The sequence below is a fragment of the Myotis yumanensis genome, unplaced genomic scaffold (assembly GCF_028538775.1).
Source record: "Myotis yumanensis isolate MYYU_CA2020_CCGP unplaced genomic scaffold, mMyoYum1.0.hap1 SCAF_8, whole genome shotgun sequence".
Lineage (NCBI taxonomy): Eukaryota > Metazoa > Chordata > Mammalia > Chiroptera > Vespertilionidae > Myotis > Myotis yumanensis.
In genome coordinates this window covers 73,665,575-73,678,759 of record NW_027223759.1, presented here as the reverse complement: position 1 = coordinate 73,678,759, position 13,185 = coordinate 73,665,575, and the positions used below count along the sequence as shown (strand labels likewise).

Sequence of the window (13,185 nt, the reverse complement as noted above, 5' to 3'; positions counted from 1 at the left end):
AGGGTTGCCTCTACAGAAAAGCTGAGACCATGACTTTTCCTTGATTTGTCTTTGTTATTATTGTGCTTGTTGGATTGTTTGCCTTATCTGAGCCCTTGAAGCCTAAGATTCTGATCTGTAGTAATGACAGTCACTGATGACCAATTAGATTCCAATTGTTTCCCCAACTGGAGTCAGTCTGAAGTTGAAGAGTGGTATCAGAAAACAATGCCAAGTTAAATTGATCAGTTACCATGAGCAGTGGCCTACTTAATAATTATTAAAAGATTGACTCAGTGAATCCGTTTATGATTATGACTCCCGAACTATCAAAATATAAAAACAGAATTCCCCAGTGAAGAAGTAATAAATAGGACTCATTACCAGGAGAATGTAATGTTACCTCTTTCAGAGGATCTAGACTTTTCAGTGGCATTTTTAGCATCAATGACCCTATTAAACTCTGTTATTTTCTTCCTAATTCATGCCATTAACACATGATTTTCATTTAACTTCCCCATGGCTCATTTCTTTCCTTCAGAACATGTCCATATGATTCCCTGATAAAGCCGGTGTTTTAACACATTTTCATTATAAAACTATAATTAGCAACTGAGTAGCAATATGAAATAGGGAGAACATAGAGAGCTGACAGGAGAAGAAATCGGGCATCTGGGTAGTGCATTTTTTAAATGTTATTTTATTGTTTAAAGTATTACAATTAGTAGTACATATGTCTCCTTTTTTTCCCCATTGACCTCCCCCCAGCCTCCCCTAGCCCCCAGCACATGCCCTTACCCTCCCTCCCAGTGTCTGTGTCCATTGGTTATGCTTATATGCATGCATACAAATCCTTTGGTTGATCTCTTACCCGTCAGCGCTCCCTTGCCTTCCCGCTGTAGTTTGACAGTCTGTTCAATGATTCTTTGCCTCTGTATATATTTTTATTCATCAGTTCATAATGTTATTTATATTCCACAAATGAGTGAGCTGCCTCTTTGCCTCTTCCAGGTGTTGTGGATCCTCTAAGTAAGATTCCTTTGCCTGGTCGACAAGGGCTCTAAGGAGACAATTCTCACAATTGTTAAGGGATGGCCTTTTTTCCATTAACAAAATCATCGCGTAGTGCCTTTTGATAAAATAGTGATTGCTATTCTTCACCAAAGCCCATAATGGAAAGAAAAGTTTTCATTTCTATTCCTTCTTATTGTCCTTTGAGCTTTGTAAAGTACCTTTTATGTGTTCCATTTAGTGGGCTTATTTTCTCTAGAAAATTAACTAAGAGTCATTTACCAACCTGGGCACATTCAAAAATTAGTTTAATTCAACAAGTGCTTGTTGAGCACTACCCTCCTCTCCCTGTCTTGTGAAATACAGACATTATAGAAACATCGTCCCTGCCTGCCTACAACTCACACGTTTCTTTTTTTTTTTTTTTTTAAATATATTTTATTGATTTTTTACAGAGAGGAAGGGAGAGAGATAGAGAGCTAGAAACATCAATGAGAGAGAGACATCAATCAGCTGCCTCCTGCACACCCCCCACTGGGGATGTGCTCGCAACCAAGGTACATGCCCCTGACCAGAATCGAACCTAGGACCCTTCAGTCCGCAGGCCGACGCTCTATCCACTGAGCCAAACTGGTTAGGGCACACACGTTTCTTTTTTAAGTAGTCACATAAATAACACTGCTATTCCAGATCTGACTCCTGGTTAAATACGCTGATAGAAAAGCATATTTAGGTATGGAGAATACAAATTATGTTTCTTTGAGTATATTCTCAATATTACTTAAGATAAAAAGTAAACACATATGGTATTAAGACTGAGGTAAAAAAAAAAGGGGGGGGGGCTATGCTCGTATGAGAGAATAGGAAACATATAGAGCAGTGGTTCTCAACCTTGGCTGCACACTAGAATCACCTGGGAATCTTTTTAAAATCCTGATTGAGAACCACTGATATAGAGAAATCAAAGCGATGACTTTTTAAATGTGTTTGCTCCCTTAGAACCCACCACCCTAGCCACCACCACTGTCCCCTGTACATGTGCATGTGACATTATAATGTAGCTACAAGCGTGCTTAAAACTGAGACTGTCACTTGAGTACCAAAAGCAAGGAAACATGGGAAACTGGAAACATGGGGAGAGCCTTGTGGAAGTGATGGGGTTTACTGTGGGTGTGCTTTGAGGGAAGGGTAGCGATTTATCAGCTAGAAGTGACAGTGTGAACATCGTTAAAATGGCTGATGCATATGGGGGGCATGCCAAGTAAACCCATGGGACTGGAGAACCTTCTTTAAGAGGAGCTATTTTTCCACCATTAATCAAGAAGGTGGTCACCATCGTCCTACATAGACCGACTCCCTGTCTTCCAGTAGCTTGTCACAGAGGTTAGCTACTCTGCCACAGGTGGAGATGGCTGGCACATAAAGAATAAAAGCAGTAAATCAATCTATCACCAAGCGTTCAAGGTTTATATAAGAGATACATGCAACTAACACTTTTTCATTTTCCATATGACCTTGGGGCTTTTGATGGCTGGAATTATACTCTCTGCTTAGTATCGATAGTTTTAGAAAAATAGGTTCATCTCAGGGAGGCTATCCCACCATTTGCTTACAGATGGACACATTGGGAGGTGTGGGGTAAATTGTTTTTAATGAATTTCTTCTCCATCCCCTGTTTGTGCAAAGTGGTTTGACAGACTTTCTTGTATCTCATATGCAAATCAACAAGCTTTCTTTGAATTGTCTGATACACATTTAGGAGCTTATAAAATGAACCTATACATTTAGTGAGAGCTTCAAGACCAGGGTACAGTTGGGTCAACTAACCTTCAGTGGCTGTCAGCTCTGTTTCCTGGTGTCTGTTTGGGTGGGGTCATGTCTTTTCAATTTTATAGATTTTTCTCTTACTTCTACCATCCTCTGAGGTTTTTTTTTAGCACTTTCCTCCCTTACACGTTATTCTAATGTAGGCATTGCTCCTAACCCTTTCATTTCATTCTTGTCGGCATTCACAGCAAGAAATGTGATTCTTTTATGACTTAATTCCTACTTTTCCTACACCCATTTCCACTTCTATTTTCCATCTCCTTTCATTTTGCCCTCACATATTTTTCACTTCGTGGTTTCCCTTATCCATGTGCACTCTACATGAGAGCCAAATAGAACCCCGCAGATAAAAATAGTTTCTGACATTATTTGTGATTCCAAAGATGTAGTCTCGCAAATAACCTTTTCTCGTTTGATTCCCATCTAACATGCTGACAGTGCTCCAATCTCGTCTTCTGATTATCCCATTACATAGTGCTTTCCCCTGCATTTAGTAGAAACTCGGAAGTAATGGTTCTATTTGGATAGCACTGCCTAGTCATCATTTACAATTTTATGGAATTAGAAAGGCGAGGAGAGGAAAGGATCCAGGCTTACATTCTTATTTAAGAGGAAAGGCATTAATTAACTATTAGGGTAATGGGCTGAGCCACTCTTTATCAGCAGGCTAAACTAGAGCCATCGTTGTGGGCTAGAGCAACATTTCACACCAGGGAACAGTTTTTTTTCTTACCAAGAAAGAACACTGTGCTCTATATTGATAACTAATACATTTTAAATTCAACCTCTAAAAGGCAGACAAATTCATTTAACTACCCATCAATTTCAGGAAAAAAAATAATTATAAACAGATAGGAAGTAACCTAAGAATTAATTTATGGCACCCAGTGAATTTACCATGACATTGTAGGTATTCACAGTCAGCAATCATGCACAGCCTCTGACAGTTAGACGGCATTTGTTGTGTGTGTGTGTGTGTGTGTGTGTGTGTGTGTTTTAGCTATGCTCTGAACCCATCCTACAAAGAGCTACATTCAGATGAAGCCACGATGCCCAGGAGGCTAAATGATTGCCTGCTAGCACTGATCATTTGGGAGCCTAAAAAGAAATTTTCGGTGCAAAAATACCACTTTTCTTATGCATTCTAAAAACCTGTTATGTTCAGGAGTAAATTTCCCTTCCATGTATTTGTTTCAATTGACATCTTAAAGTACATCTGAGAATACAATACACCATATAATTGAGAGCTGAACCGGCTAATAGATGCTGTGTGAGCTCTTTGAGGAAACGAAATGATAATGGAATCCCTATTCTCGTTGATGGGGAATGACTGTCCTTTGTTCTCTTCTGCAAAGGCATACCCTCATATCTTAGTTGATTTCCCTGGTATATTTCTTTAGGCAAATCCGTAATTTCAGAGAAGCCAAATATATCTTGCTTTGAGGGATATAATTGGCCGTTTGGACCAGAGTGTAGTTCTCAGATTATGCTCAGCAGGCATTACAAAAAGAGAGGCATTTTTTCTATAACTTGGGTAGTTTAACATACTTTTTTTCCCTTTGCTGTTCTTCACAGGTGCATGAGGCAGTCCCGTGTTACAGTGAGTGCAATCAGTATTCCTGGGTTGTAGAACACTGGTCCCCATGCAGAATCCACAACGAGCTGAGGCCCCTGCGCTGTGGCGGAGGAATGCAATCTAGGAAAATCAGGTGTGTGGAATGGAGGCATTTGGGGAAGGGGGCAGTGGGGCTTCGGCATTTCTGTAAAAACAACAGCGTTGTTTGCCAAGCACACTCTGACTTTCACACAGTGTACTCTGGCTTTCGCTCATCTTTAAGAATCCATGGAGCACATGTGCCCTCCACTGCCAAAAGGGGGTGGGAATTCCTCAGCAATGAAGCCACCATCCTTACCGTTTCCTGCCAATGCCTTTGGTGGGCAGCCGATGGCATGGAGCGGCTGGCATCCCTCCGCTGACTCCTGGCCATCACTGTTAACAAACTAGGAGATTTGACTGTGTTGCTATGTTTCTCATAAGAAGAGGAGATTAGGACATAGACACACCCAGAGGAAGACACCAGGTGAGGACCCAGTGAGAAGAGGGACACCCACACGCCCAAGATGGAGACCTCAGGAGAACCGATTCTGCCAACACCTTGCTCTCAGACTGCTAACTTCTACATTGTGAGAGCATACATTTCTGTTCAGGCCACCCAGTCCCTGGCGTTTTGTTATGACATCCCTTGCTAACTCACACATACTGTGTCATGTGATTTATGTGCATGATCACATTTACTGGTAAATATGTGAAGCGGATTTTCCAGGAATTTTGCAACGCAACCATTATTGAGTTTAATAGCATGCTCTTCTTTTTTCTTTTCTTAAACATCACCTGAGGATATTTTTATCATTGATTTTTAGAGAGAATAGAAGGGAGAGAGGGAGGGTAACAGAGAGAGAAGCATTCATTTGAGCGAGACACATTGATTGTTTGCCTCCCGCATGCACTTCTACCAGGGCTGGGGAAGGAAACCTGATACCCAGGTTCATGGCCTTGACCGAAAACAGAACCCATGACCCTTCCATGCTCGGGTCAGTGCTATAACCACTGAACCACACCAGCAAGGGCAATAGCATGCTGTTGTAATACATGAAACGGCTTATCTGTTCTCTTTCTTAAAACCTACAGACTGGAGGACATCTTCATGGTTCATGCATGACTGCTATCACTTAGTAATTTAAAAAATAGCCTTTGAATCTTTGCCTTCTATGATCAGGCACTGTTCCAGGAACTGGGGATAAGGTGAACAAACAGTTCCTGTCCTCGAAGACATTAGTAGCAGAGAAAAAATAGACACAGAAGTAAATATATTGGAAAGTCTTTGCTTCTAACTGCCGAGAAGAAACATAAAATTGGGTCAGAGAGATGACGGATACTATTTAGGGGAGGTTGACCAGCAATATTTGAGGAGGAAACCAAATAAATGAGGTTCTATAGAAAGAGGATTCCAGGGAGGAAGAAGCATCCAAACCAGGAACCTTGTGGGCTTGTGATAACAAGGTAAATAACAAGCTGCCCCATGTGCTGGTGCCAGTACTCCAATCATGTAGTCTTCTAGAGCAAGGTAAAGGAGATTATTCCTTTTGCTATCCTGGAAAGGATAAAAAAAATATGTGTGTGTGTGTGTGTGTGTGTGTGTGTGTATCCCATGTTCAAAGGCTGTTAAATCGCATTGTTTACCCATATCTTCAGAAAAAAATCACTTCTGTCATGGTAAACAACCTGCTTCCCTATTTATAATGGTCTGGCCCTCTAGCAACTTCAGCGTGAAATTATAGCTAATTTCCCTACAAACATTAGGTGGTCATAATAATCTGGCCACTCAGTGTATATGCCTAAGTGACCATCACAACCGAACAGACAGCCGAACAGGCTGCATGGGGCGACCAGGCCAGCGGGGGGAGGGGGGGGGGGTGCAGTAATGGGCGACCTGGCCAGCAGTGGGGGCAGTTAGGGACAACCAGGCTGGCGGGGGGGGGGGCAGTTGGGGGTGACCAAGCCAACAGGGGGCGCAGTTAGGGGCGATCAGGCAGGCAGGCAGGTGAGCAGTTAGGAGCCAGTGGTCCCGGATTGTGAGAGGGATGTCTGACTTCCGGTTTAGGCCCAATCCCAGCAGTCAGACATCCCCCGAGGGGTCCCAGATTTGAGAGGGTGCAGACTGGGCTGAGGGAACCCCCTCCCTCCCCTGTGCATGAATTTTGTGCACCGGGCCTCTAAAATATATATATATATATATATATATATATATATATATATATATATATATATATATATATATTTATATTCTTCTCTAGAGGCTCCAGGAAGGAAAGGAATGTAGCTCTGACAAAGCACCGAGTTAGCCTAGTGAGATCCACACTGGATTTCTGTGTTTCAGAATGATCAGATAATAAATTTACATTGTTTGAGATATTAAGCTTGTGGTGATTTTTACAGTGTGTTACCTTTAACTTAAATTCTTGTTTTCAGTATGATATTAAGGGTCTTCTAATCAAAAGGCCCTCGTTATGACCCCTTCTAGCTAATAAACTTTCAGTTCCCTACGTTGGCAGAAAGGGACTATCACTGAGCTGTGTAGATTAGGGGAGGGGATCCCAGGGACCGGCTACTTAAACACACTTTCAATAAATTCTCCAGTTTTCCATCCTCTTTCATTTATATTTTCAGGTGTACTTAGTGACACAAATTCCCAAATAGCTCATGTGTTCTGTGGTATAAATGGAGGTACTTTCTTGTTTTTCCTTGAAGAATTCATATTCAGCTTTCCTGGTGTGGTAAGGCAGTTAGCACTAGCCCATCCATTTTCCTTTTGTTGCCTTTGTCTTCTTGTTCTTTGTCCTCACAGGGTAATGCCTTTCCCCTCCCTCTTGGTGTGTGGTGTGTGTGTGTGTGTGTAACAGATTATTCTGATATTGTTTTTGTGGCATATTGAGGTGAAAAAAGACTGATGCATAAGTTCAACTAGTCACCATTGACCAGAAGTAGCCTTACTTCTTCTTCTCAGTGAAATGATAAAAGGACATCAGCTGAGAGTATGTGGTCAAAATGAAAAGCAATTTCCAGCTTTAAATTTGTCCAGGAAAAAAGAAAAAAGCCACCTTGTGGTCCCTCCTTCCACTATTGACTGTTACTGCAGGAGAAATTAAAGTCTAAGGATAATCTGTACCATGCCTGCTTACATAGGAAATCATTACATACTTATGTCTTCTCTCTGTCTGCCGTTTTCTCCTACCCTCCTTTATACATTGCTTTCCCATTACTTAGCACCTAATAAAGTTTATTGTATTTTGTGCCTAGTGATTGACTATAATTTTCCTAAATTTTAAATAATTATTAATATATATATACTAGAGGCCCGGTGCACTCAGGTGGGGGGGGGGGGTCCCCCAGCCCGGCCTGTGCCCTCTTGCAGTCTGGGACCCCCCGGGAGATAATGACCTGCTGGCTTAGGCCTGCTCCTGGGTGGCAGAGGGCAGGCCCAATCCCTAGGTGCAGCCCCTGGTCAGGCTTAGAGCAGGGCTGATTGGGGAGTTGGGGCGCCACCCCCTGTCATGCACAGAGCAGGGCGGATCAGGAGGTTGCAATGCCACCCTCAGTCACGCTCAGGGTAGGGCCAATTGGGGGGTTGGGGCACCGCCCCCTGTCACACTCAAGGCAGGGTTGATGGGGAGGTTGCGGTGCCAGCCCCTGTCACGCACAGAGCAGGGCCGATCAGGGGGTTGGGTCACTGCCCCCTGTCACTCACAGAGCAGGGCCGATCAGGGGGTTGGGTCACTGCCCCCTGTCACTCACAGAGCAGGGCCAATCGGGGTTGGGGCGCTGCCCCCTGTCACTCACAGAGCAGGGCCCATCAGGGGGGTTGGGGCTCCGTACCCTGTCACACACACAGCAGGGTCGATCAGGGGGTTGGGGAGCTCCCCCCTGTCATGCACAGAGCAGGGCCGATCAGGGGGTTGAGGAGCTTCCCCCTGTCACTCACAGAGTAGGGCCGATAGGGGAGCTGGGGCACCGCCCCCTGTCACACACAGAACAGGGCAGATCAGGGGGTTGGGGTGCCACCCACTATCACCCACAGAACAGGGCCGATCAGGGGGTTGGGGCACCGCCACTGTCACACTCAGGGCAGGGCCGATCAGGAGGTTGGTGCGCCGCACCCTGTCAAACACAGAGCCGCAGGGCAATCAGGGGATTGGGGAGCTCCCGCCTATCAGGCACAGAGCAGGGCTGATCAGGAGGTTGGGGCACCTTCCCCTGTCACGAACAGAGCAGGGCAGATAGGGAGGTTGTGGCCCCGCCCCCTGTCACACACAGAGCCGCAGGGTGATCAGGGGGTTGGCGAGCTCCCCCCTGTCACACACAGAGCCGCAGGGCAATCAGGGGATTGGGGAGCTCCCCCCTATCAGGCACAGAGCAGGGCTAATCGGGGTTTGGGCGCTACCCCTGTCACGCTGATCCCGGTGCCGGGAGGCATATTACCCTTTTACTATATAGGATAGAGGCTTGGTCCATGGGTAGGGGCTGGCTGGTTTGCCCTGAAGGGTGTCCTGGATCAGGGTGGGGGTCCCCACTGGGGTGCCTGGCCAGTCTGGGTGAGGGGCTGAGGGCTGTTTTCCGGAAGCGAGTGACTCAAGCTCCCAACCGCTCCTTTTTTTTTTTCTTTTTTTTTTATTCTGGGCCAGCTTTAGCTCTGAGGCCTCGCTGCTAAAAACATGGATACAATGTTGCGGTCCGGCTGGCTGAAGCCTGGCTGAATGAAAGCCGGTTTTTGGGGTTTTGTTTAGCTTCTTATTTGCAAATAGTACATAGTTGCTTAGAGTTTCAGCTGAGAGGCCGGCAAGTGAGGCGGGGAACGTTGGAGTCCACGGTCACTGGAGCAAGCAAGTCTCCCTGCTCGCTTCAGTGCATGGCTGCCAGCCGCCATCTTGGCTGACAGTTAATTTGCATAAGGATATGCTGATTAGCCAATGGGAAGGGTAGCGGTCGTACGCTAATTACCATGTTTCTCTTTTATTAGTGTAGATATATGTAAAAAGACTCCTACTATGTAGAACAATTCACTTCAGCACAGCAAGATTTGGGGAGTACCAAAAGCTCTCCTGCATACCCTATTTAACATGTTTTCTCCTTGGCTGTGGCCTTGTGTCTGAAATAACCAGGCCAGCAAATGGCACCTTTTATCCCATCATCATGGTCATCTTCACCTTTACTCTGATCATTATCACTCCAAGAACATATCGGTAACAATAAAGATCCTACCTGTCATTGTTTCAGTTGTCTGCACCAGCATCCAGGCAAGGGCCTGGTGCACTGTAAACCCTTAAAAATATTTACTAAGTGAATTATTATTAACAAAGAATAACACTTTATACCAACACCTAGCAAAAGAGCTTGGACATACCAAGTCATTATTAAACACTTTTGAGAAAATATTTTTAAAATAATCTAATTGATAGCCTATATAATAAAAGGCTAATATGCAAATCGACCAAATGGCAGAATGACCGGTCGCTTTGATGTGCACTGACCACCAGGGGGCGGATGCTCAATGCAGGAACTGTCCCCTGGGGGTCAGTGCACTCCCACAGGGGAGCGCTGCTCGGCCAAAAGCCGGGCTCACTGCTGGTGAGTGCAGCTGCGGTGGTGGGAGCCTCTCCTGCCTCCGTGGCAGCAAGGACGTCCAATTGACGACTTAGGCCTGGACTACGAGAGGGTGCAGGCTGGGCTGAGGGACACCCCCCTCTCCCACCAAATACATGAATTTCACGCACCAGGCCTCTAGTCCCATCTAATAAAAGAGTAATATGAAAATGGACCATCACTCCAACACACAAGATGGCCGCCCCCATGTGGACACAAGATTGCCGGCAGGGGAGGGCAGTTGAGGGGGACCAGGCTGGCAGGGGAGGACAGTTAGGGGCAATCAGGCTGGCAGGAGTGGGCAGGGGCAATCGGGCCAGCAGAGGACAGTTAGGGGCAATCAGGCTGGCATGGGAGCAGTTAGGTGTCAATCAGGCTGGCAGGGGAGTGGTTAGGGGTTGATCAGACTGGCAGGCAGAAGCAGTTAGGGGCAATCAGGTAGGCAAGCAAATGGTTGGGAGTCAGCAGTCCTGGATTGTGAGAGGGATGTCTGACTGCCGTTTAGGACCAATCCTACCGGCAGTAGGACATCCCTCAAAGGGTCTCAGATTAGAGAGGGTACAGGCTGAGCTGAGGGGCACATGCCCCCCCACCCATGAACGAATTTTGTGCACTGGGCCTCTAGTATAATATAAATACAGAGAAAAGTCACATCATAGGGGAATAGCTTGATGACTTTTCATAATGTGAACACACCTTTGTAACTGCCCAGAGACCAAGACACAAGATACTACCAGGACCACCTAAGCCCCTGTCAGTCAGTAACCCCAAATGTAATTACTATTCTGACTTCTGAGACAACAGAAGAGTATTGTCCATTTAACTTTATATGAATGGTATTATAAAGAAGGTTCTTTTGTGTCTAGCTTCTTTTGTTTAATATTACATTTATAAGCTTTACCCATGATCCTATATGCAACCATAGTTCATGCATTCTCACCACTGTATAGCATGTAATTGTGTTAATTTATCACAATGTATTTACTTTATGTTGCTGGCTGCATAGTCTAGGTCAGTGGTCGGCAAACTCATTAGTCGACAGAGCCAAATATCAACAGTACAACCATTGAAATTTCTTTTGAGAGCCAAATTTTTTAAACTTAAACTATATAGGTGGGTACATTGTTATTAACTTAATTAGCGTACTCCTAAGGCTTAGGAAGAGCCACATTCAAGGGGCCAAAGAGCTGCATATGGCTCATGAGCCGCAGTTTGCCGACCACGGGTCTAGGTAAACTGTTTCTGGTTTGGCTGATTATGAACAGTGGTGCCATGAACATTTTCAGTCATCATATGGTGCATGTTTTTCCACATTTGTTTTGCAGAGGAATATAAAATTGGGATTGTTGGAATACACTGTATGTATATGTTTAGTTTTAGTAGATACTGTCACCTAATTTACCAAAGAGTTTGTGCTCCAACTAGCAGAGTTAGAAGAGTAAAAATTTCTCCACATTCTTACCAATGTTTTGATATATATTTTTTTGTTTTTATTTAAGCCTTTCTGGTAGATGTATATAGTGGTATAAGACTTGGGTTTTCATTTGATGGTATCAACATCATGATCATTTATTTAACTTTCACGAGCATTTATCTCAAAGCCCAACACCGAGGAGTCCAAACAACTATAATGTGTTTATCTGTATCTCGTGCACAAAAATGTTTGCTCATTGTCCTTTGGTTTATGGCATCAAAACTTCCTATTGATTTACAGAAAACACCTAAAAGAAAAACATGTTCAATTAATATTCACTTTACTTTGTCCTGACCTTAAATGTGTTGGACACAGATTAGGGAGGCGTAAATGATATGATAGGAGATAGAAGTCTAGGGAAGGTTTGAGGGAATCATGGCAACCAGAGGTCTTGGCTATTACAAAGTGATGGGTTCATTCTGAAAAGGAGCGCCTTCAAGATTTGCTACAATAAAAAGAAAATTCACTCTGTGCCAGACCTGAGCAAACATATTGTAGGTCTCTTTAGAGTGAGAGGTTTTCAAGGACAGTAGTTATCTCTGGTCCCTGTTTATCTTTCCTGCTCTGTGGAATAAAGGGGTCAGCACAGAGTTATCACTCCGTGAAGGCACTGGAATTTTTTTCCTGGTTTCTCTGCTCATCTTATGTTATGTTTGAGGAGTCAGTAACTATGATACCTCATGACTATTTTAAATGTACTCTCTACTGTTTGAAGTCATCACATTATGTTGTGCTCTTGCCTCACAGATGTGTGAACACGGCCTCCAGGGAAGGTGGGGCAGTAAATAATAGCTTCTGCAACCAGGACGAGATGCCCCCAGAAACCCAGCCCTGCTCGCTTCTGTGCCCCAGTGAATGTGTCATGTCCGAGTGGGGAACCTGGAGCAAGTGCCCACAGGTAACTCTCTCCCCTGCCAGTGCCCTAATCTCATGGTTCGGCCTTCACTAGACAGTCACAGTGCTGCTCTCAAAACCATTCTTCTAGTCCTAGAGGAAAATATTGTTGCCTAAGAAAGGAAAAGAAAAAAAGAATTCAGCTATCAAGACTGAGCAATTTAAAATGCCAGTGCCTCTTTTTAGGCATTTATCAAGGGAACCGAACAGGGAAAATGAGCCTATAATGATGATGCTAGGATTCGAACGCACTCCCATTGTTAAAGTGGTCTCTTAAGTACTCAAACGATTCTCATTGTCATCTCTTGGTCCTGTTCCATTTTTATCGTGGCAGAATCAATTTTATCTTAGGAGCTCAACTCCGTTGTGTAATTTAGCTTCTGTTAGTGATGATCTGTTTTTGTCTTTTGCTATTGTTCCCAAAGATGTGGTGTTCTTTTGGCCATGTTTTCCCAGAACTTAACAAAAACAAACCTTTTTTGAAGTCCAAAGAATTAGCCTTAATTGTTCTTTTAAAAAATGAAAACATAACCAAATATGCCAAAATGACTATTCTTCAAGTAATGTGGTTCACTTTAATATTCTCAGAAGATAAATTTCAATGTTGTATTAGACTTATATTTCTGCCTAAAGCACTAAAAATAAAATTAGGATAAGGAACATATTATATGGGTCCAAATATGAGGAAGGAAAGAAGTAGGATCTTTGAATTCAGTGGTAGTACTGATGTTTGTGGAAAGCTTGTGTAAAATCTTCATACAAATGAAGTCCATTGTACAGATGAAGCAACTGATCCTCAGGA

The 13,185-nt window shown here is 43.9% G+C and overlaps 1 protein-coding gene across 1 annotated transcript in view; it reads left to right on the top strand.

Annotated features, from left to right (window-relative positions):
* Positions 1 to 13,185, top strand: part of THSD7B (thrombospondin type 1 domain containing 7B) — an 838,394-nt gene that overhangs the window by 721,882 nt on the left and 103,327 nt on the right. Inside the window, exons 16-17 of the mRNA XM_070423466.1 lie at positions 4,393 to 4,526; positions 12,237 to 12,387. Of these exons, the coding sequence (XP_070279567.1) occupies positions 4,393 to 4,526; positions 12,237 to 12,387 (285 nt within the window). The remainder of the gene's footprint in view (positions 1 to 4,392; positions 4,527 to 12,236; positions 12,388 to 13,185) is intronic.